The sequence below is a fragment of the Bufo gargarizans genome, chromosome 5 (genome assembly GCF_014858855.1).
Source record: "Bufo gargarizans isolate SCDJY-AF-19 chromosome 5, ASM1485885v1, whole genome shotgun sequence".
NCBI lineage: Eukaryota > Metazoa > Chordata > Amphibia > Anura > Bufonidae > Bufo > Bufo gargarizans.
This window is the reverse complement of record NC_058084.1, coordinates 449,850,830-449,874,277: the sequence shown is the minus strand read 5'-3', so window position 1 is coordinate 449,874,277 and position 23,448 is coordinate 449,850,830. Positions and strand designations below refer to the sequence as shown.

The 23,448-nt window shown below is 44.0% G+C and overlaps 1 protein-coding gene across 3 annotated transcripts in view; it reads left to right on the top strand.

Annotated features, from left to right (window-relative positions):
- STAM (signal transducing adaptor molecule) overlaps positions 1 to 23,448 on the top strand; it is a 68,383-nt gene that overhangs the window by 14,879 nt on the left and 30,056 nt on the right. For all 3 annotated transcript variants that reach the window (XM_044293352.1, XM_044293353.1, XM_044293354.1), the window contains exons 4-9: positions 873 to 968; positions 8,330 to 8,476; positions 10,400 to 10,490; positions 14,568 to 14,754; positions 20,539 to 20,633; positions 23,020 to 23,108. In XM_044293352.1, the coding sequence (XP_044149287.1) occupies positions 873 to 968; positions 8,330 to 8,476; positions 10,400 to 10,490; positions 14,568 to 14,754; positions 20,539 to 20,633; positions 23,020 to 23,108 (705 nt within the window). The remainder of the gene's footprint in view (positions 1 to 872; positions 969 to 8,329; positions 8,477 to 10,399; positions 10,491 to 14,567; positions 14,755 to 20,538; positions 20,634 to 23,019; positions 23,109 to 23,448) is intronic.

Genomic DNA, 23,448 nt, shown 5'->3' with positions numbered 1-23,448 from the left:
TATCCGACAGTATATTCTAACATAGAGGCGTTCCCATGGTGATGGGGACGCTTCAAGATAAAATATACCATCGGATTGGAGAAAACTCCAATCCGATGGTATAAAAGAACTCCAGACTTTACATTGAAAGTCAATGGGGACGGATCCGTTTGAAATGGCACCATATTGTGTCAACTTCAAACGGATCCGTCCCTATTGACTTGCATTGTAATTCAGGACGGATCCGTTTGGCTCCGCACGGCCAGGCGGACGCCAAAACGACTTTTTTTTCATGTCCGTGGATCCTCCAAAAATCAAGGAAGACCCACGGACGAAAAAACGGTCACGGATCACGGACCCACGGACCCAGTTTTTGCGGGCCGTGAAAAAAAACTGTCGTGTGCATGAGGCCTAAAGCTGACAGTCTGCAGGTAAAGCACATCTTGTTCGTTTCATTTCAAATCCATTGTGGTGGTGTATAGAGCCAAAAATGATAGAATTGTGTCGATGTCTCAATATTTATGGACCTGACTGTATATTATGTGTCCACTATGTATAATGTGTCATTGCACCTAAAACCATCTTCAATGATATTTGAGCAGTTTTTAAGGGCTGTAAATGTTTAATGCACTCCATGAAGCATTCAGTTTATCTTGGGCTAAGTTCACATCATATTTGTGATCTCGGGTTAGCCTGTATGCCGAGAAAGCTCCAAAGAGTGTCCTCTAGGTAGTAGAACGGAAAAAAACTATGGAACTGTTTAGTAGACGAGTCTATTCCATACATTGGTAATCTAGTAAAAAATAAATAAATGCCCAAATCTACCTCTTTTGGAATGCTTTATATTAGGTGCTGTCAGTAATTCTAATTCTTTTGTCCTTTTTATATTTCAGCTGCTTGGGGCTTGTGTGTCAAACTGCGGGAAGATATTTCACTTAGAAGTTTGCTCCAGAGACTTTGCAAGTGAGGTCAGCAGTGTGTTAAATAAGGTGAGACCGCCGCTCTCCTCCATTATCTCTGTAGGTGTTTGCACTTTGTTCATCCAGTCACGCGGATGTATGTTTTCTGTATGAGATCAGTCTGACCCCTGTAAGGCTAGGTCTACACGACGACATTTGTCACGCGACATTTTGTTGCACCAATGTCGCGTGACAATTTTTATAATGGCAGTCTATGGTGTCGCACTGCGAACATACTGCGACGCAACAGTCGCAGAAAATCCATTCGAGATGCAGGCACGGTGCGACACCATAGACTGCCATTATAAAAATTGTCGCGCAACATTGCTGCAACAAAATGTTGCGCGACAAATGTTGCAGTGTAGTTGTCCCCTGTCACGTGACTTATTGTCATCGTGAAGACCTAGCCTAAGTCTACATACCTGAAGACAAGAACATGTGCAGAGAAATGCATGTTCTCACATCGTCACACCCGCATTCACTTGGCAGGTCTATGTGCTGCACGTCAAGACGGGATGCTACCCGACCCATTGCGTTACATTTTGCCCTATGGAAGACACGTTACATGACCAATTAAAGGGGTTTTCTGGGAATCGCATATTGATAACCTATCCTCAGTTGTCAATATCAGATCTGTGGGGGTCCAACTCTGGGCCAGATGTATGGCGCTGGCTGGGCTTTTAAAGATGGAGCCCACTCACAAGCACTATGGGCGCCATAGCCACCTGGCGTGTGCGGTTTTAAAAATGTAACCCTTTTTAAGACATTTAAAGAGTCCTGGCACCCCTGCCGATCAGCTGTTTTCACGGAGCTACCGCCCTCCCCTGAGCTGTGGTGAGCGATGCAGGCTCCCGGCAGCTTTCCAAGCACAGCGCTGTGCATCGTATAGTGGCAGTGCTTGGTATTGCAGCTCAGCCCCATTGACTTGAATGAGGCTAAACTGCGCCTAGGCCATGTGACCGATGTACAGTGACATCATTGGCCTAGGAAGAGGCTGCGGTGCTCAAGGCCTCTTCTAACAGATGATCGTGGGGGTCCCTGGTGTCGGATTCCCACAGATCTGATACTGGTGACCTATCCTGAGGATAAGTCATAAATATCTTTTCCTGGATAACCCCTTTAACCCCTAGTGCCATGGTCAACTATGACCACTCCTGGGCCTGCAACAGCTCCCCTAGTGGCGATTGGGGGATCTGTTAATTTCCTCCAGCAGCCCCCAGTTCTCCTGAACGATCCAAGGCTGCCACAGCCATGTTCCTAAGCGGAGCCACTGTACAAAAATTGCGGACGCTCACCGATTAATTAGAGCTTGGCCTACGGGTCACCCACCAGTCTGGAAAGTCAAAACAAATATGCACAAAAAATGGCTGGCTTACAATATTCAGCAAGTATTTTTACTTAAAATATATGCATAAAAACATTTAATCGCATAGAAACAAACAATGTATTATAAATCCCCCGGATAGTATTCACAATAAATTCATAAATCTATAAAACTGGTCCTTCTACAATGCGGAGCTCAAGCATAAAATATAAAAAATAAAAATAATGCGGTTGTATGCGTGTCAAAATTAGGCTGCTGGGCACAGTCACCCTATTGGGTAATTATTTATTGCACATAAACGGCCTTAACCGCAACCTGCTAGTCTGAATTGCTTTAATTACCCAATAGGGTGACTATGCCCAGCAGCCTAATTTTGACACTCATATAAGTGCCTAAAGTTACAAACAGCATTTACGTGAATAAGACCGCAACAAATAGGCACGGACATAATATCATCTGCCCATATTAGATGAAATATCGGTGAAACCCAAAACAAACCCCCAAATACTAGCATACAACCGCATTATTTTTATTTTTAATATTTATTATTTTATATTGTGAATACTATCTGGGGGATTTATAATACATTGTTTGTTTCTATGTGATTTTAAATGTTTTTATGCATACCATATATCTTAAGTAAAAATACTTGCTGAATATTGTGAGCCAGCCATGTTCCCTGCCTATGGAACTTTTTAAAAAGTGGAAAAAAAATGTAAATATTCAAATATAAAAATTCTAATTTGCCCTCTTTCTATTAAAAATATATTTAAAAATAAATCTAAAGATAAACATAATGGGCATCATCACATTCGAAAACGCCTGTACTGTTAACATTTTAAAATATTTTTCCCATACGGCGTAATGAGGGGGAAAAAATCCAAATGGCCGATTTGCCACTTTTTTTATTTTTTTGGTCCCTTCACTTTTTATAAAATACATTTTTTGGGGCGCAAGTGATTAAAAAGTCATACACACCCCAACATAGTATCAATGGAAAGTACAGATCGTCCAGTGAGAAAAAATGAGCCCTCAAACTGCTCTGTAGACTTGAATATAAAGTTATGAGGGTCAGAATATGGTGATGCAAAGGAAAAAAATCTTCCGACTTCATTGTATGGAACAGTAAAATCCACCATTAGAAAGTACAATCTAGTCCCGCAAAAAAAACAAGCTCTCATATGGCTATGTGAACGGAAAAATAAAAAAGGTTATGGCCCTGGAAAAATAAAAATGGAGGCACAAAAACGGAAAATCCCTGAAAGGTTGACCATTAAAAGCCAGTTACATGCCCATATTAATAGGGTGCTTGTACATGGCTCATTTGCATGTACTTACTGTGCTGCTGCTACAAAGACACCGCGCAGGTAATATTGAAGAGAAAGCGGCTCTCGCACAAGCACCACAACCCCTTTAAACAGCTGATTACTGGTGATGCCTGGAGTCGGACCCCCCCACCGATCTCATGTTGATGACCTATCCTGGGATTGATAGATTTGCAAACTTTACTTTGATTGACTAAACAGCTGCACGTGACAAGTAGTGGACTTTATATCAAACCTAAGGTATCCAGAGGACATACTGCTGGGACCCTCGCTGATCACAAGAAGGGGGGTCCTGAGTTTCCCGAATGATTAGAGAGGAGGTCAGGCATGCAGCTCCTGCTCCATTCCTTCTCCACGGACTGCTAGAGAGACCCAAGAGCAGCCATTGCAGTCCCATAGAGAATGAATGAAACCACACATACAGGTGAAACTCGAAAAATTAGAATATCGTGCAAAGTTCATTTATTTCAGTAATGCAACTTCAAAGGCGAAACTAACATATGAGACTCATTACATGCAAAGTGAGGTATTTCAAGCCTTTATTTGTTATAATTTGGATGATTATGGCTTTCAACTTATGAAAACCCCAAAGTCACAATCTCAGGTCCCCTTTGCTAAGGGGGTATGGATTAATTAGCTGACGAGAGGGTGACACTTTGATCCTAGAATATTGAACCTTTTCACAAAATTCTAATTTTAAGCTGCATTAATGCAATTCCTTTTAATATGCATTACTGAAATAAATGGACTTTTGCACGATTTTCGAGTTTCACCTGTATGCTCGACCATTGCTCCATAATTTCGGGGGAACTCAAGAACCCTGTTTTCATGATCGTTGGGGATCCCAGCAGTAGTACCCTTACCAATCGGATACGATTATATCATAGGGCAACCCCATATCAGATGAATGCTCATTCCACCAACTGTTATTTCTCTCAACATTCATCTCGCATTACAAAAGCCAAAAATGCAGTTTGCTGAAAAAAACTGTCGACAATGTCCCAGTCTACACGGCAAAGCTGTACTGCAGAAAAGGAAAACGTTAACCTATTCAAATTTCTCTAGTAGCCAGTGTGAACCCTGGAATATTAAAATATTTTCTTATGGATAATCTTATTTAACCGCCTCCGGACCGCCTAACGCAGGATCGCGGTCCGGAGGCGGCAGCTCTGCGCTCAGCGACGCATATACGCGTCATCTCGCGTGAGCCGAGATTTCCTGTGAACATGCGCACACAGGCGCGCGCGTTCACAGGATCGGAAGGTAAGCGAGTGGATCTCCAGCCTGCCAGCGGCGATCGTTCGCTGGCAGGCTGGAGATGCGATTTTTTTTATTTATTTTTTTAACCCCCTAACAGGTATATTAGACACTGTTTTGATAACAGCGTCTAATATACCTGCTACCTGGTCTTCTGGTGGTCCCTTTTGCTTGGATCGACCACCAGAGGACACAGGTAGCTCAGTAAAGTAGCACCAAACACCACTACACTACACCCCCCCTGTCGCTTATTAACCCCTTATGAACCCCTGATCACCCCATATAGACTCCCTGATCACCCCCCTGTCATTGATCACCCCCCTGTAAGGCTCCATTCAGACGTCCGTATGATTTTTACGGCTCCACGGATACATGGATCGGATCCGCAAAACACATACGGACGTCTGAATGGAGCCTTACAGGGGGGTGATCAATGACAAGGGGGTGATCACCCATATAGACTCCCTGATCACCCCCCTGTCATTGATCACCCCCCCTGTAAGGCTCCATTCAGACGTCCGTATGTGTTTTGTGGATCCGATCCATGTATCCGTGGAGCCGTAAAAATCATACGGACGTCTGAATGGAGCCTTACAGGGGGGTGATCACCCCATATACACTCCCTGATCACCCCCCTGTAAGGCTCCATTCAGACATTTTTTTTAGGCCCAAGTTAGCGGAATATGTTTTTTTTTTTTCTTACAAAGTCTCATATTCCACTAACTTGTGTCAAAAAATAAAATCTCACATGAACTCACCATACCCCTCACTGAATCCAAATGCGTAAAAATTTTTAGACATTTATATTCCAGACTTCTTCTCACGCATTTGGGCCCCTAAAATGCCAGGGCAGTATAAATACCCCACATGTGACCCCATTTCGGAAAGAAGACACCCCAAGGTATTCCGTGAGGGGCATATTGAGTCCATGACAGATTGAAATTTTTGTCCCAAGTTAGCGGAAAGGGAGACTTTGTGAGAAAATACAAAAAAAATCAATTTCCGCTAACTTGTGCCAAAAAAAATAAAAATTCTATGAACTCGCCATGCCCCTCATTGAATACCTTGGGGTGTCTTCTTTCCAAAATGGGGTCACATGTGGGGTAGTTATACTGCCCTGGCATTTTAGGGGCCCGAAAGCGTGAGAAGAAGTCTGGGATCCAAATGTCTAAAAATGCCCTCCTAAAAGGAATTTGGGCCGCTTTGCGCATCTAGACTGCAAAAAAGTGTCACACATCTGGTATCGCCGTACTCAGGAGAAGTTGGGGAATGTGTTTTGGGGTGTCATTTTACATATACCCATGCTGGGTGAGAGAAATATCTTGGCAAAAGACAACTTTTCCCATTTTTTTATACAAAGATATTTCTCTCACCCAGCATGGGTATATGTAAAATGACACCCCAAAACACATTCCCCAACTTCTCCTGAGTACGGTGATACCAGATGGGTGACACTTTTTTGCCGCCTAGGTGGGCAAAGGGGCACACATTCCAAAGAGCACCTTTCGGATTTCACAGGGCATTTTTTACACATTTTGATTTCAAACTACTTTCCACACATTAGGGCCCCTAGAATGCCAGGGCAGTATAACTACCCCACAAGTGACCCCATTTTGGAAAGAAGACACCCCAAGGTATTCCGTGAGGGGCATGGCGAGTTCCTAGAATTTTTTATTTTTTTTTGGTCACAAGTTAGCGGAAAATGATTTATTATTATTATTATTATTTTTATTTTATTTTTTATTTATTTTTTCTTACAAAGTCTCATATTCCACTAACTTGTGGCGTACTTATACTGCCCTGGCAATTTAGGGGCCCTAATGTGTGGTAAGTAGTTTGAAATCAAAATCTGTAAAAAATGGCTGGTGAAATCCTAAAGGTGCTCTTTGGAATGTGGGCCCCTTTGCCCACCTAGGCTGCAAAAAAAGTGTCACACATGTGGTATCACCGTACTCGGGAGAAGTTGGGCAATGTGTTTTGGGGTGTCATTTTACATATACCCATGCTGGGTGAGATAAATATCTTGGTCAAATGCCAACTTTGTATAAAAAAATTGGAAAAGTTGTCTTTTGCCAAGATATTTCTCTCACCCAGCATGGGTATATGTAAAATGACACCCCAAAACACATTCCCCAACTTCTCCTGAGTACGGCGATACCAGATGTGTGACACTTTTTTGCAGCCTAGGTGGGCAAAGGGGCCCACATTCCAAAGAGCACCTTTCGGATTTCACCGGTCATTTTTTACAGATTTTGATTTCAAACTACTTACCACACATTTGGGCCCCTAAAATGCCAGGGCAGTATAACTACCCCACAAGTGACCCCATTTTGGAAAGAAGACACCCCAAGGTATTTTGTGATGGGCATAGTGAGTTCATGGAAGTTTTTATTTTTTGTCACAAGTTAGTGGAATATGAGACTTTGTAAGAAAAAAAAAAAATCATTTTCCGCTAACTTGTAAAAAAAAAAAAAAAAAGTTCTATGAACTCGCTATGCCCATCAGTGAATACCTTAGGGTGTCTACTTTCCGAAATGGGGTCATTTGTGGGGTGTTTGTACTGTCTGGGCATTGTAGAACCTCAGGAAACATGACAGGTGCTCAGAAAGTCAGAGCTGCTTCAAAAAGCGGAAATTCACATTTTTGTACCATAGTTTGTAAACGCTATAACTTTTACCCAAACAATTTTATTTATTTTTTTATCAAAGACATGTAGAACAATAAATTTAGCGAAAAATTTATATATGGATGTTTTTTTTTTGCTAAATTTTACAACTGAAAGTGAAAAATGTCATTTTTTTGCAAAAAAATCGTTAAATTTTGATTAATAACAAAAAAAGTAAAAATGTCAGCAGCAATGAAATACCACCAAATGAAAGCTCTATTAGTGAAAAGAAAAGGAGGTAAAATTCATTTGGGTGGTAAGTTGCATGACCGAGCGATAAACGGTGAAAGTAGTGTAGTGCAGAAGTGTAAAAAGTGGCCTGGTCATTAAGGGTGTTTCAGCTAGGGGGGTTTGAAGTGGTTAAAAAAAAACACCAAAAATGTTTATAATGAGAACCTAGTGCAATGTTTTTTTAAGATATACTTTCCATATAAAGGCTATGAACAACTGAGTTCTGACAGCTCTTGTGAGGCCTTATCTCCTGACCTCATAAACACACATTTAAACCATATTCTTAAGCGTTTGATAAGAGCTTAGTTATAATGAAAAGAGCCGTCCGCTTGAGCGACATTCTGCAGCTAGACACATTTTTAACCCCATGTAGCACAAAAATAGCTGAAATGTTTTTTTAAATATTGATGTTTAGGCCAAAATGAGTCAAATGCATAAATCGTAAAATAAAATTGCCCACAGCCTTTAATGTACCGTAAGTGTGTTAGGTCTTTTAGGTACGTTGTTTTTATGGGTACATTAGCAGGATAATAAGTAATTTCATATTTTATAATTGTGAGAGAATCAAGATATTTTTATTCTATTACAGGGACACCCAAAAGTCTGTGAAAAGTTAAAAGCACTGATGGTAGAATGGGCTGACGATTTCAAGAACGACCCGCAACTCAGTCTCATTTCAGCCATGATTAAGAATCTGAAGGAGCAAGGAGTGACCTTCCCTGCCGTTGGATCGCAGGTATAGGGGATGATATCGTGGATGGGATTAATAGCGCTGTTTCTATCTTTTCAGATTACACCAAGCTATGTAGTACTGTGCAGTCTATGGAGAATGTCTTGGGCACTCCGAGTGTTTGGGCATCAAACTGGCAAATGAGGTGCAATGTGGATAAATGTAAAGTTCTGCAACTTGGTAGTAATAATCTCTCTGCATCATATGTCCTAGAGGATGTAACACTGGGAGAGTCACTTATAGAGAAGAATTTGGGTGTCCTTGTAGACCGTAGATTAAATAACTGCATACAGTGTCAATAAGCTGCTTCTAAGGCTGCCAGGATATAGGCATGGTCTCGCGGGACAGGGATGTAATATTACCACTTTTCAAAGCGTTGGTGCGGCCTCATCTGGAATATGCAGTCCAGTTCTGGGCACCAGTCCATAGAAAGGATGCTCTGGAGCTGGAAAAAGTACAGAGGAGAGCAACTAAACTGATAAGGGGCATGGAGGGTCTTAGTTATGAAGAAATATTAAAATAATTAAATGTATTTAGTCTTGAGAAGAGACGTCTAAGGGGGGGGGGGGGGCATGATTAACCTATACAAATATGAATGGGCCATACAAAAAATATGGAGAAAGGCTGTTCTATGTTAAATGCCCTCAAAAGACAAGGGGGCACTGACTGGACAAGAAAAAGTTCAGTCTCCAGAAGCATCAGTTTTTATCCTCAGGACCTGGTCACAGCAGGAACATTTGACAGTTTTAACAAGGGTTTAGAAAATTCTTAAAATTAAATGCCAAAAGGGTTCTCCAGGAATTTAGAACATGAAAATACTTCAATATTACTTTATTATAAATATATTCCCAAATACCTTTCATTATTTATAATGGCTCGTAGGAAGCAATCATTAGGAGAAATAAAATTGCTGCCGCCCTTTTAGTACACACACAACCTGTCCTAATCACACAGCAGGACAATTTACTTCACAACACTGAGCTAAAGAGCTGCCTCCTCCTCCTCCTCTCTGCTCTACCTCCTTGTCATGGATTGTGATCCTGAATGCAGCTGATAAGATCTTCCGCTGAATTCCGGTAGGAATGGAGTTCATGAAGTTCAGAGAGGAGGGTGAGAATGTGGGTAATGAGTAGCAGCTCTTGTATGCAGTCTCCATTACCACAGTCTGTCCTGTCCGTCCTCTGTACGTCATGTCTCCTCATGAACTCCATTCCCACAGAGATTTAGCTGAAGATCCTATTCGCTTTATTCAGGATATAGCATATTCAGCATAATCCCTGCCAAGCAGAGGAGAGAGGAAGATGAGGCAGCTCTTTACCTCAGTGTTGTGAAGTAACTTGTCCTCCTGTGTGATTAGGACAGGTTCTATGTGTACTAATAGGACGGCGGCAATTTTTTACCCTCCTAATGATTGTTCTTTAGACAAAATGAGCCATTATAATTAACTAAAGTTATTTGGGAATATATTAATAATAAAGTAATATTTTAAGTATTTTCATTTTCTTAATTCCCTGAGAACCCCTTTTAATGCTTATGATAACGTGTAGAAATCTGAGTCTCACTTCCTTCTGGGATTCGCATCCTCCCCTATCCCTTGGTTGAACTTGATGGACTATGTCTTTTTTCAACCTTATTAACAACATAACTATGTAACCTATAATTTTACACCAAAATTTGCAATAAAATAAAATAAATAAGATGCCTAGCATCAGTTGCATGTTTTATTCTGGTTTCTAACTGTGACCTGTTAAAACCCCATTGACTTGGTTGCAGAACTTCAATGTGTTTTCAGAACAATTATGCAAAGTGTGAACCCAGTGCAGGAGTCTGGTGTGTTTCCTTCTGAGACATTAAAACAGAACCAGCTACTTTTCTGTGGCATGCTGTGCAACATTTCCCACATATCTGTCTTATGTGTTCATTTTACAGGCAGCAGAACAAGCTAAAGCCAGCCCTGCGTTGGTGGCTAAAGACCCTGGTACTGTAGCCACCAAGAAAGAGGAGGAAGATCTTGCAAAAGGCTAGTAATTCTGGGCCTACATTGACGTGTGGTATTAGTATATGGTGTCATCTTTAGAGGTTATGTGTACGGGAAAAGTATTTTCAATTGGGAAAGCCTCTTTTATGGAGCAGAGCTACTGTGCTTTTAACAAAGTCTGCATAAATTAATAGAACAAGTGAATATAGCAAACTTTGTAATATACCTTATTAAAGAAAAATGTCTCTTTCTTCACTTATCAGCCCCCCCACCCCCCACTTTCTGCACTGACCATTCACCCTCAATTTGCTGCTTAAAGGGCTTCTGTCACCCCACTAAAGTGATTTTTTTTTTTTTGGGCTAGTGAAATTAGTTATATTGCGATATATGACAATATAATTGTGTTACTTACTTTGATCCAGCAGTTTCTGCAAAAAACAAAGTTTTATAATATGTAAATTCGGTCTCTACCAGCAAGTAGGGCGGCTACTTGCTGGTAGCTGCTGCAGAAATCCGCCCCCTCGTCGTGTTGATTGACAGGGCCAGCCGGGATCTCCTCCTCCGGCCGGCCCTGTCGGCATTTGAAAAATCGCGCGCCTGTGCTGATTCGGCGCAGGCGCTCTGAGATGAGGAGGCTCGTCTCCTCAGAACTCCCTCAGTGCGCCTGCGCCGATGACATCACCGAAATAGAAGACGTCATCGGCGCAGGCGCACTGAGGGAGTGCTGAGGAGACGAGCCTCCTCATCTCAGAGCGCCTGCGCCGAATCAACACAGGCGCGCGATTTTTGAAATGCCGACAGGGCTGGCCGGAGGAGGAGATCCCGGCTGGCCCTGTCAATCAACACGACGAGGGGGCGGATTTCTGCAGCAGCTACCAGCAAGTAGCCGCCCTACTTGCTGGTAGAGACCGAATTTACATATTATAAAACTTTGTTTTTTGCAGAAACTGCTGGATCAAAGTAAGTAACACAATTATATTGTCATATATCGCAATATAACTAATTTCACTAGCCCAAAAAAAAAAAATCACTTTAGTGGGGTGACAGAAGCCCTTTAAACCCAACCTTAGAGACGATGTATTGTCAGCTCACGGAGGGAGCTGCCCAAAGAAGTCTTTAGAGGGGAGAATGAGGAGCTGATAGAGTGAGACAGAGGCAGAGAGACACTGCGGACTGTAGTAAGCGTCCTACCTCACCCCAGTGCTGGATTCACATCTCGGTACTGCTGTGTAATGTCTTCCATGCAGCTGTTTGTGTGTATGCGATGGAGTACAGGATCTCGTCTTCTCTGTGTGGGGTCTTTTGGAGACTTCATAGCAGCTAGTCTCCACCTACTAGCTCGGGGAAAACTGACAGTCATAGAAGGAGCCTACGGAGGGGGAACAATGGTCAAAATACATAGTACACGTCACATAATGACAAAATATTGTGTAGATCCTGAAAAGTCATCTAAAAGTTACTACAGCTATTTTTCCTTGTGTTCAGCCATTTCCATGTTATTACTAGATGTTATCAGGTGATGGCGCTGCAGCTCTTATAGCTCCTTTCCCAGACTCCCGGATAATTCCGGCGGTGCGCTGGTATATTGCTCGTTCGCTTTATCCCTGCATTGCTAGGCAGACCAAGAAATGGCTGAACAGAAAATGTATGTAAAGGGGTTGTCTCATAAAGATGTATGGACATTATACAAGAAGCCCTTATTCACAGTGGACAGTCCTCACACCAGTGCTCTCTAGGGCCAGGACAGTAACTGGAGGGCACACCAGGATGTTGGGGATCCTGCCCGATGGTAGTTGGGGAGCACTTGGTGTTGTGGGTTTTGGTGCGGGTGCAAGGCAGGGGGGGCGGGTAGTTTAGGGGCAGTGGCTGGCATATGGTGCAGGAGTCAGTAACTAGGTCAGAGGTAGAAAATGAATGAAGTCTCTTTTTAGAATGGGGGTTGTAGTACATCCTACGTTATCGAAACACCGTTTCAAACAATTCACAGTGCAAATCTTCCTAGGTAGCGGTATAGGCCATGATGGGGATTGTAGTACTACTTTGCTCCATTTTTTCAAAAGTCTTTTTCAACAGACTCTAAGGCTGGCAATAAGGTTCTTGCTAATCGAGTCTAGTTCTCAGCTGATGGGTGCAGGATTGAGATATGGTTGGTCAGGACCTTGTCCAAGTGTGAAGAGTGTCTTAGCAATGTCTCTCTCACTGCAGTAAAGTATCTGCCTTACAGACTGACTCCAACACTCGGCCATGCGGATTCTGGACCTTCTTCGTTCTTTCCTTTCTCTTTTCCTTGGAGTACTAAGAAATCGAGATGGTTCTCTCTCTGTAGATCTCTGAGATAGTGATGGTTTTCTTGTGCTTAGGCCTAGTACTCTAAGAGGTGAGCACGTCACAACCTCTCACTTCCTCTGCCAACTTTACCGGGACCTAAGTCCCTCCTCTAACTTCCTGCAGGGGCAGAGTCAGGATTGTTAACTCTGAGAGATCCATACAAAACTATACTGGGTACATTACAAAGTATTAAATAACATTACTAGCAAAAAGAGTTTGCAAGTGATGCCATGAACTATACACACAGGTATACTCTGTCCACTAAGTCTTACAAGCATGCATTCAACATTGTGTCTACTAAACAGGCTCTGGGCCTAATTTGACCCCTCTTTATGATGTAATATACCTAGAAGTTTGGAGATAATTTGGTTTGGGGTGGCTTAAAGGGCTTGTCTCATCTTGATAACCTGGATTGTGAAGTTAAAGGGGTTGTCCAGGACTTGCATATCAAGGAACTATCCTCTGGATTGGCCATCAGTATCTGATAGATTGGAGTTCTCCTCCCGGCATCCCCACCGATCAGCTGTTTTAAAGAAGTTATACTAAGCACATAGCCGTACATTGTATAGTGACTTGGTATTACAGCGTCATCTTATTCACTTAGGCTCCATTCACATATCCGCAATTCCGCTCTGCATTTTGCGGAACGGAATTGCGGACCCATTTTATTTCTATGGGGCCGCATGATGTGCGGCTCCGATCCGAAAATGCGGACCCACACTTCCGGGTCCGCATTCCCATTACCGAAAAAAAATAGAACATGCCCTATTCTTGTCCGCAAAGGCATATTCTATAAGTGCCGGCGATGCGGAACGCACATTTCCGGTGTCCGTGTTTTACGGATCCGCAAAACACACATGGACGTATGAATGGACCCTTAAAGGGGTTGTCCAGGATTAGAACTACATGGCTGCTTTCTTCCAGAAACGGCACCACCCCTGTCCATAGGTGGTGTGTGGTATTACATCTCATCTCCATTGAAGTGAATGTCTGAGCCTTAGTTGCAGTACCACACCCCACCTATGGGCAGGGGTGATGCGGTTTTTGGAAGATGTCCACCATGTTTTTCTAATCCTGGACAACCCCTTTAAATAGGACTGAGCTGCACAAAGGCCATGCGAGTGATGGACGTGACGTCACAGGCCGAGGAAGAGGCTGCAACTTTTAGCTGAGTGCTGCGGCCCCTTCCAACAGCTGATCAGAGGAGTCGAGCCCTCCCTAATCCTGAGGATAGGCTATCAGTAAGTTCGGATCTCTGCATCAGGGAAAGCCTGCTGAGATCAGAGCTGTGCATGCGCTGATTTGGCATTACAGGACCAGGCAGGAAGACATTGTCTGGTCCTGCCACTCAAGGAGAAGTGACTAAGAGGGAAGAGCAATGGTCATGTGGTGCTCCGAGGGGCTAGACGCACCCCCCTTGGTGCTCCGAACTCCTCATGGGCAGATTTCTCTAACACGCCACAGATTTCAAATCCTTACAGGCCATATACCGGGTTTAATAGGACTGACCTGCTGACAGATGCTCTTTAACTTAATAAACAAGTCAATTTGTCAAAGCTTTCGGGAGACTTACAGAGTCTGACTACAGGGCCGTATTATTTCTGTGCATGCATAGGCCTTGTCTATAAGTAATAGTATACGGACGTGGTGCAGGGTATAATTCTTCAACTTGGATAAGAAACATTTTCCCTGAATCGAAATAGGAAACCTAAGTGAAGGAAAGGGGACGGAGTCAGGCCGCCCAGGACATCGCTGTGGAGTTCTCACTCTGTCTCTCCTGTTCCATTCTAGCTATTGAATTATCGCTGAAAGAACAGAAACAGCCGGGTGCAGTGTCCAGCATCTACCCGAGCACCAGCTTCTTGTCCAATCACAAGCCCGAAGGTCGGAAGGTGCAGGCCATCTACGACTTTGAAGCTGCGGAGGATAATGAGCTGACGTTCAAAGCCGGTGAAATAGTCACTGTCCTGGATGACAGGTGGGTCCTGTATGTGGAGGATGATACATTACCGGACCTGGAAATGATGGCAGCCGCCAGATCCGTCAGAGGACTGGCACAGTGGTGCCCGTCGGGCCTCGTTGACTATGATGGAGTCCTTCACGTTTTCAAACCAGATAAAATTGCTCTGTACTAATTCTTTTTCTTTTCAACAATTTTGACAAAATCTGAATTGGAGGCTCCTATCGGGATCTCTAAGGCTACTTTCACACTAGCGGCATGGACCTCCGGCAGGCTATTCCGTTGGGTGAACAGCCTGTCGGATCCGTCCTGCCACTAGTGACCGTGTGCCCCCGGACTGCCGCTCCGTCCCCGTTGACTATAATGGGGGCGGAGTTCCGGCGAGGCACGGCTAGAGGCTGCCGGAATAAAACTACGACATGTCTGACAATTATTCCGGCAGCCTCTCGCCGTGCGCTGCCGTACCTCGCCGGAACTCCGCCCCCATTATAGTCAATGGGGACGGAACGGCAGTCCGGAGGCACACGGTCACTAGCGGCAGGACGGATCCGATAGGCTGTTCACCCGACGGAACAGCCTGCCGGAGGTCCGTGCCGCTAGTGTGAAAGTAGCCTAAAGCGGATGTGAACTTGATGGACCTGTTATTAGCCAGTGGAGGGGAAAATGTGCCGTAACTGATCACAGCAGGCCATATTGTATTGGTCATGGATCCTGTGAAAATCGAGGGAAGAAAGGCTCAGGTTTCTGTTTTAACGGATTACTCGCCCCTTCACCAATTGTAAAGCAGATTAAGACGTGTTCGTTGGAAAGCGACAGGGAGCATACATTCTCTACGCCTGCCCTACTCACTTCTTTCTGCCACAAGGTCATCTCTGTTTTGGCCCAAAACTGTACTTTGTGTCTATGAACTTGTAATCTCCAGAGCCCTATTCTTCACTGTAGGTACAGTTAGACCTCCATCTTGAAGACTCTGGAGCTTTAGCTAATTTACTCAAGCTGGGACTGAAACTGGCCGTTGGGGCTCATGCACTAAAGCCCGCAAACAGTGGGTCCGCAATTTATGGGCACTGGCCATGTGCACACCGTATCATGGATGCGGACTGAATGGGTCCGTGCACTACAGAGTGCTTCCGGGAGTTTCTTCTGCGTGCCTCCGCACAGTTGCCCGTGCATTGGGGACTGCAAATTGCGGTCCCCACTGCACGGAACGGCTGGCACACTATCGTGTGCACGTGCCCTTAGGATTTACCCTATTAATGTAACTGGAGATGTAAAAATCCTGTGAACTCTTGACATTGTGGCAGCCGTTTCCTCCTGGGTGGTCCGGCAGACAAGGGTCTCTTATTCAGGATGTCTGTAGTATACGGAGCTTCCTCAAGAAGTGCGTTTCCTTCTTCACTGTTATGTAGAACTGACTCCTGAAGTTGTTCTGAATAGTGGCCGTATATCTTCTACAGTGCGCAGATATCCTACGGATATACTGCTCCGTATACCCCTTTTTTTATTTTGGCATTCTAAAAATTTTGAACAGTAAGGTGCAGGCTATAAAGGGGTTGTTCCTGATTAGAGAAACATGGCTACTGTCTTCCAAAAACAGCCTCGCGCCTGTCCCTGGGCTGTGTGTAGTATGACCGCTCAGATCCATTCACTAAACACCACGCAGAGGCAGGTGGGGCCCTGTTTTTGGAAGAAAGAAGCCACGTTTTGTGGAAACTATTTTATAATTTAATGATCCTAGACTGAGATCTAATTGCTTTGAGTTTGAAGGGCCAACGTCTGAGCGTGCACTATCGAAAAAGCTTAATAGAATATTAATGTGGGCTTCATGCATGCTCAACCTGCGGCCCTCCAGCTGTTGCAAAACTACAACTCCCAGCATGCTCGAACAGCCTACAGCAGGGCATTCTGTGAGTTGTAGTTTTACAACAGCTGGAGGGCCACCGGTTGAGCATGCCTAGGCTAGATCATCAATACCGGATTGGGTCTGACACCCGGCACCCCTGCTGATTTGCTGTTTGAAGAGGTCTCCTCGCCGCGTGCCAAGCACAGCACCGTACGTTGTATCGCATCTCGGGCCCATTCACTTGAAAGGGACTGAACTACGTCTTGGCCACATGACTGCTGAACTTGACATCACAGGCCTCATCAGAGCGCAGCAGTCTCTTCAAACAGCTGAACAGCGGAGGTCCCAGGAATTGGACCCCCCATCAATCAGATATTGATGGCCTATCCTTAGGATAGGCCATCAATATCAAAATCTCAGACAACCCCTTGCAGCATTTCCATGGATGACCTGTGCAGAGCAAAATCCCCAAATGAATATTTGCATACTACAGTAGCAGTTATACCTATATATGGGGACACTGACATATAGTTAATCATTTGGATAAACGCTAAGGGGCACATTTATTAAGACCGGCGTTTTAGATGCCAGTCTTAACCCTTAGGATACCGGAGGTTTTTTAGTTTTCATTTTTTTCCCCTATCTTCCTTAAGCAATAACTTTTTTTATATTTCCGGTCACATAGCTATAAGAGGGCTTATTTTTTGCGGGACAAGTTGTACTTTCTAATGTCACCATTAATTATGGCATACAATGTAGTGGGAAGCGGTAACAAAATTCCACCGTTTTACAGGTTTTGTTCCCACGGCATTTCTTTTGCAGCAAAACTGACCCATGCCCTTCATTCTCAGTTTTTTTTTTTTTTTTTTTTTCTTCTAAATAGTATAAAAGTAAATTTAAACTTTAAAAAAAAAATAGTTTTTTATTTTGTTTTTTTACATCACCATATTCTGACCCCCATAACTTTTTTTTTATAGTTATATCTACTGAGCTGTGTGGGGGCTCTTTTTGCCGGACAATCTATAGTTTTTGATACCATTTTGGAGTGTGCATGACTTTTTAATCAAATTTTATAAAAGAGAAGCAATGAAAAAAATGACAAATTGGCCATTTTGACCCTTTTTACCGTTACTCCATTCGCCGTATTGGAAAAAAGTTTTTATATTTTAATAGTACAGGCTTTTTCGATCGTGGTATTAACCATGATGTTTGTATTTTTTGTGATTTAGGTGTTTATTTTTTTTATTATACGGAAAGGGGGGTGATTTTTAACCTTTTTTATATTTTTATTTGTTATATACATTTTTTAACTTTATTTTTTGTAGTGATTTTTAAACTCGTGTGAGCCTATAAAAATCAGCTTTTTTAATGTTTAATTTTGAACAGTCATGAAGTTTTAAAATTAGTTTATTAGTCTATTGCTTATTCTTATGTTGGCATGCCATCTGGTGCCCAAAATAAGAATTGCAGCATGAATGCTGTGGGTCTCTTCAGCGAGACCCAGCGCATTCAAAGCGACTACAGACATCCCCATTGGTAGCATGCCCAGAAGCACGAGCTTCTGGGTGTTTGACACTTTAGATGCCGTGATCTCACTTAATCATGGCATCTAAAGCCTTTAATTACCGCAGTGGGCATTATTGCCGCAGGCAATGACGCTCACTGCACGTGCGAGCAAGCGCCATGTTTACACATCGCTCCAGCGCGGTACATGCAGGCCTCTCCATAACTTCAGCGCAGTTCTAAATGTAAGCCAGTTTCCTAGCTGTCTTACATTTAGACCATTTTCTAAGCCTAAACCCACAATTTTAGACCTGGCGTGAGTGGGGTGAAGTGGCACTGAAAGGCTTATTTCAGTATAATAAATAGCCCTCTAAATGTCCCCAAGCCTGCACCTGCCAGAAGTCTGAAAGGATCATGTCTATAGAATCTCTGGTCAGACTTTGGCCTGTATCGTCATGCAGTCGGATCTTCGTATAAGACTAAAGTTGAAAAATAGGAAAAGGCCATTATCGGGCTCCCTGAATCACACTCTGTTAAAATACTGCTTGGTTAAGAACCATCCGGAGAAATTATAAAGGGTAACTGTCATATATATATTTTTTTCTTTTATTTGATAGTGTATTAGAGCTCTGCATGTATACCTGAGTTAGTCTGTCAATGATTGCCAAAAGACCAATAACAGCTTTCATTAATGTCCTCTTTCCCTTTCCACTGTTACCTTTTAAAGAGGACCTTTCATCGGTCCAAACATTGCACAATAACTATCCGGCTGTGTAGAGCGGCGCCCCGGGATCTCTGCACTTACTATTATTCCAGGGTGCCGCTCCGTTCTCCCGCTATGTCCCCCGGTATTTTCACTGAATTGGTTATACTGGGAGGAGTCTGCCCTGTTTCTCCCTGTGCGTTCCTTCTCCCTGGCTGTAGCGCTGTCCAATCGCAGCACAGAGCTCACAGCCTGGGAGAAGGAACGCCCAGGGAGAAACAGGGCAGACTCCTCCCAGTATAACCAATTCAGCGATAATACCGGGGGACATAGCGGGAGAACGGAGCGGCGCCCTGGAATAATAGTAAGTGCAGTGAGATCCCGGGGCGCCGCTCTACACAGCCGGATAGTTATTGTGCAATGTTTGGACCGATGAAAGGTCCTCTTTAAAAGACAGTTGCTATGGCTTGTCTTTCTCTGGCGAAGAAGACAGAAAGACGGAGGGGCGGTCCTTCACACTGCATGACGGTGTTCCGTGATATTTCCCTACCCGTGAAATTTCCTTACCCTCTTCACTTCCTTTTGTGACGCGGCTGCACCGGATATGACGTTCCCAGCTTTGGAAGGAGGTGTGCCGCGAGGCGCACAACGACTGAGTAGGGAAATTTCACACCAGAGCTGGGGAGAAGGGCCAGCTAATGCGCTTGCGCCTTACCTCTCAGCTGGCTCCAGATGATCAGACACCGCGTGTGCACAGTGAGTGGTAGGGAGATTTAACAGAACAAATGGCCATCAGATCTCGCTACCCCCACACTGCGCACGCGCGATGTATCCCGACAGGAGTATTTAGCCACGCTTGCACACTGGTCCGTAATTTTTCCCTACCCTCTAACCGCTGGTGAGGCTCCCGGCACATGCGCAGTGTCAGCCGGTGTCCAGCTGAGAGGTAAGGCGCAAGCGCATTAGGTGGCCTCTTCTCCCCAACTTTGGTGTGAAATTTCCCTACCCCGTCGTTGTGCGCCTGCGCAGTGCGGCACACCTCCTTCCAAAGCTGGGAACGTCCTATCCGGTGCGGCCGCGTCACAACGGGAAGTGATGAGGGTAGGGAAATTTCACGGAACACCTGCATTAGGCTTCAGAGTGAGGAGGCGTGTCTCTCAGTAATCCAACCTGATTGGCTGGCAGGGAGCTGCTGGCTACAGCAAGTGTGTATGGGAAGTGAGGGAAAGCAGTTTTGGCCTCTGAGAACTGGCAGAGGAGCCATCCTGAGAAGGTCCTCATATTGTAAATGTTTAAACAGCCGTAACTAAGGGAAAAAGTCAAGGAAAACTGTGGTATGTGAAGAAACTAAAGATTGCTTTATGCATAATGCTGCTGCTGCAGTAACATATGCTAAAGTTTTTTTTATTTTTTTATGAAAACATGACGGTTACACTTTAAAGGAAAATGTTACTCCCCACCTACTATTAGAAACAAATGGGCAGAGGAAACTCTGCTGTGACCACGAGGCGGCAGCAGCAGCACCCCAATGGCACTAAAGATATATGCAAATATAAAATATTCATGTAGGGACCCCTCTGAGTGAGGCGCCTTGTCGTTGTAATTGCATAAAGTATAATGCAGTAAATATAGCAATAATGCAAGATAAAATAATCAGAATATAACTTTTGCACATATCTTAGTGGGTGTCACAGCTGCATATTTCTATTCGCTTTCTAAAAAGTGGCATTTAACATGTACACATTTATTCCAGTGACCCAAACTGGTGGAAAGGAGAGACCGGTGAAGGAATCGGGTTATTTCCCTCAAACTTTGTCACTGCAGACCTGACGGCAGAGCCGGAGATGAGTAAGTTATTTATAAATCTATTCCATATCTGATTGGTTTAGACAGAGATTAATTTCTTCCATCCACAGATTTGGCAACAGGTCTACTATTGGGGACCTAGAATTATTAGGTCCAGTTATTTAGAAAGGGCCTGTTGTCTCTCCTGACTAAATATAGTATTTTTTTGCTCCATAAGACTCACCTTGGATATAGAGGAGGAAAAAAAGAAGAAAAATAATTTTTTATCAAACCTCAGATAAGACCTCCCCAAAGCTCCATCAGAGCTCTTTATCAGACCCCCATTCCTCCTCAGATTAAACCCCCCAAGCTTCATCAGACTTTCAAGGGGTGGTTACGAGCAGTCTAAGGCTACTTTCACACTGGCGTTTTGGTTTCCGTTTGTGAGATCCGTTCAGGGCTCTCACAAGCGGTCAAAAACTGATCAGTTCTGCCCTTAATCCATTCTGAATGGATAAGGATCCGCTCAGAATGCATCAGTTCGCCTCCGTTCCGTCTCCATTCCGCTTTGGAGGCTGCTTGCAGCGTTTTGGTGTCCGAATGACTAAACTGAGCCAAACGGATCTGTCCTGACACACAATGTAAGTCAATGGGGACGGTTCCGTTTTCATTGACAGAATCTGGCACAATAGAAAACTGATCCGTCCCCCATTGACTTTCAATGGTGTTCAAGATGGATCCGTCTTGGCTATGTTACAGATAATACAAACGGATCCGTTCTGAACGGATGCAGACAGTTGTATTATCTGAACGGATCCGTCTCTGCAGATCCATGACTGATCCGCACCAAACGCAAATGTGAAAGTAGCCGAGCGCTGTGGGCACTAATTGGACACAGCCATACTGTGTTGGGACAAGCCCCAGTGGCAGGCGGAATAGTAGCACCCAGTTGTCAATCTATCCATACACTTCCAGGAAGAATTGCAGAGGTGTTCTAATAAAAGATGCTAAAGAGCGCACAGGTCCTCTATAACGCGTTTGAATTGCATTGTATACCGCCATGTTGTGTCATAAAGGTAGTGTATCGCCCGGACGATTTTGCTGTCTAGTTTTGTAAAAACGAGAGCGCTAGGATCCATCCAAGTTGCCCTCAGTGTTTACGCATCAAGCACAAATTTGCTGTGGTCTGTTCAGCAGCTGGGTTTTAAACATGACCGTTCGTGGGTGACGCATGGCACCTGTCCCATAGACAAATGATGTCCAGATTCTTTTATCACGTGTGTTCTGCATATTCCGCCTCGGCCAGCTGGCATCTGCTGCTGCCGACTGATCAGATATTAGTCATTTTGGAGCCCCGTGTTTTCATATGAGGCTAGTTAGGATTTTGCTTTCTCTATAGAGTTATGCTTGCCAATACCAATCTCGGAGGATATTAGTTGGGTGAAACCTATAGCTTTATACAGGGACTGAATGTTTTGCACTGTGGTCCTCCAGCTGTTTCAAAGCTACATCCAGCATGCCCTGTTAACTGGAGAGCTACAGGTGGAGGACCAATGGTCTACCACATACATGAGAAACATATACCCATGCCAAGGGGGCAGATTTGTGAAGTATCACATATTGTTGTCATTGACCAAAAATAAGTAAGTGTTCATTGTAGTTTTTGAATTCTGTCATTACAAAATCATTAAAGGGGTTTTTCCGTTACAACTTATCCGCTATCCTAGGTGTCTGGCCTCTGGGGCCAATCGCAAGAACAGGGGGTCCTGTTCCCGCATTTAAATAGAGAGGCAGACAGGCATGCGCTGTGCCGCCCCATTCTACTCTATGGGGCACTTGTTCTCTGCTATCTCCGGCATTGCCATAGAGATGAGTGAACGTTCATAACCCCATTCTTGTGACCAGCAGGGGCCCTATTGGTCAGACCCCCCCCCCCCTCCAATGATCAAACACGCATCCCCTATCCTGTGGTGTAATGCAAAAACCCTTTTAATTTCTCTGCTGGTGGCCTGAAGCTATGTTCTACATTTACTTAAACATTTTACATCGGTTTTTTTGGGTTAAATTGTGACCCTTTGCACAGATGATGAAGTGTGAGAAATTTGTGCAAACATTGCAACTTTTCTTGATCACTCGCCAGATTTGATTTGAAAAGTAGCCTTAGTAGTCTCTAAGAACATGTGGTTTTGCTCAAAATGATGCAAATGGTGGCGCAAATCTTTGCCAGCTCATAGCATTTGAAAATTTGATTGGACCGCCAGATTTATAACAAGGTGTAAATTTGATGCAAATAACTCCAGACTATCCCCTTTGCTTAGACTGGGGAATGATTTGGGGGACGTACTGTATGAATATTGTTGGGTAATGGGTTCTGTATCTGTGTAAGCATGTTCTTTCTAGGTTGATCATATTTTAAAAAAAATGTTTGGGGGATTTTTATTTTTTCCAGTGAAGACTGAGAAGAAAACGGTCCAGTTTAGTGATGAAGTCCAAGTGGAGACCATAGAACCAGAGCCAGAACCTGTGTATATCGATGAGGTAAACCTTATTATTTTATAAATGTGCTGGGATGGTGGAGAGCACTTGAAGGCTTTTTCTAGGATTTTAACCGCCTCCGGACCGCCTAACGCAGATCCGCGGTCCGGAGGCGGCAGCTCTGCGCAGAGTGACGCATATACGCGTCATCTCGCGAGAGCCGAGACTTCCTGTGAACGCGCGCACACAGGCGCGTGTGTTCACAGGAACGGAAGGTAAGAGACAGGATCTCCAGCCTGCCAGCGGCGATCGTTCGCTGGCAGGCTGGAGATGCGATTTTTTTTTTTAACCACTAACAGGTATATTAGACGCTGTTTTGATAACGGCGTCTAATATACCTGCT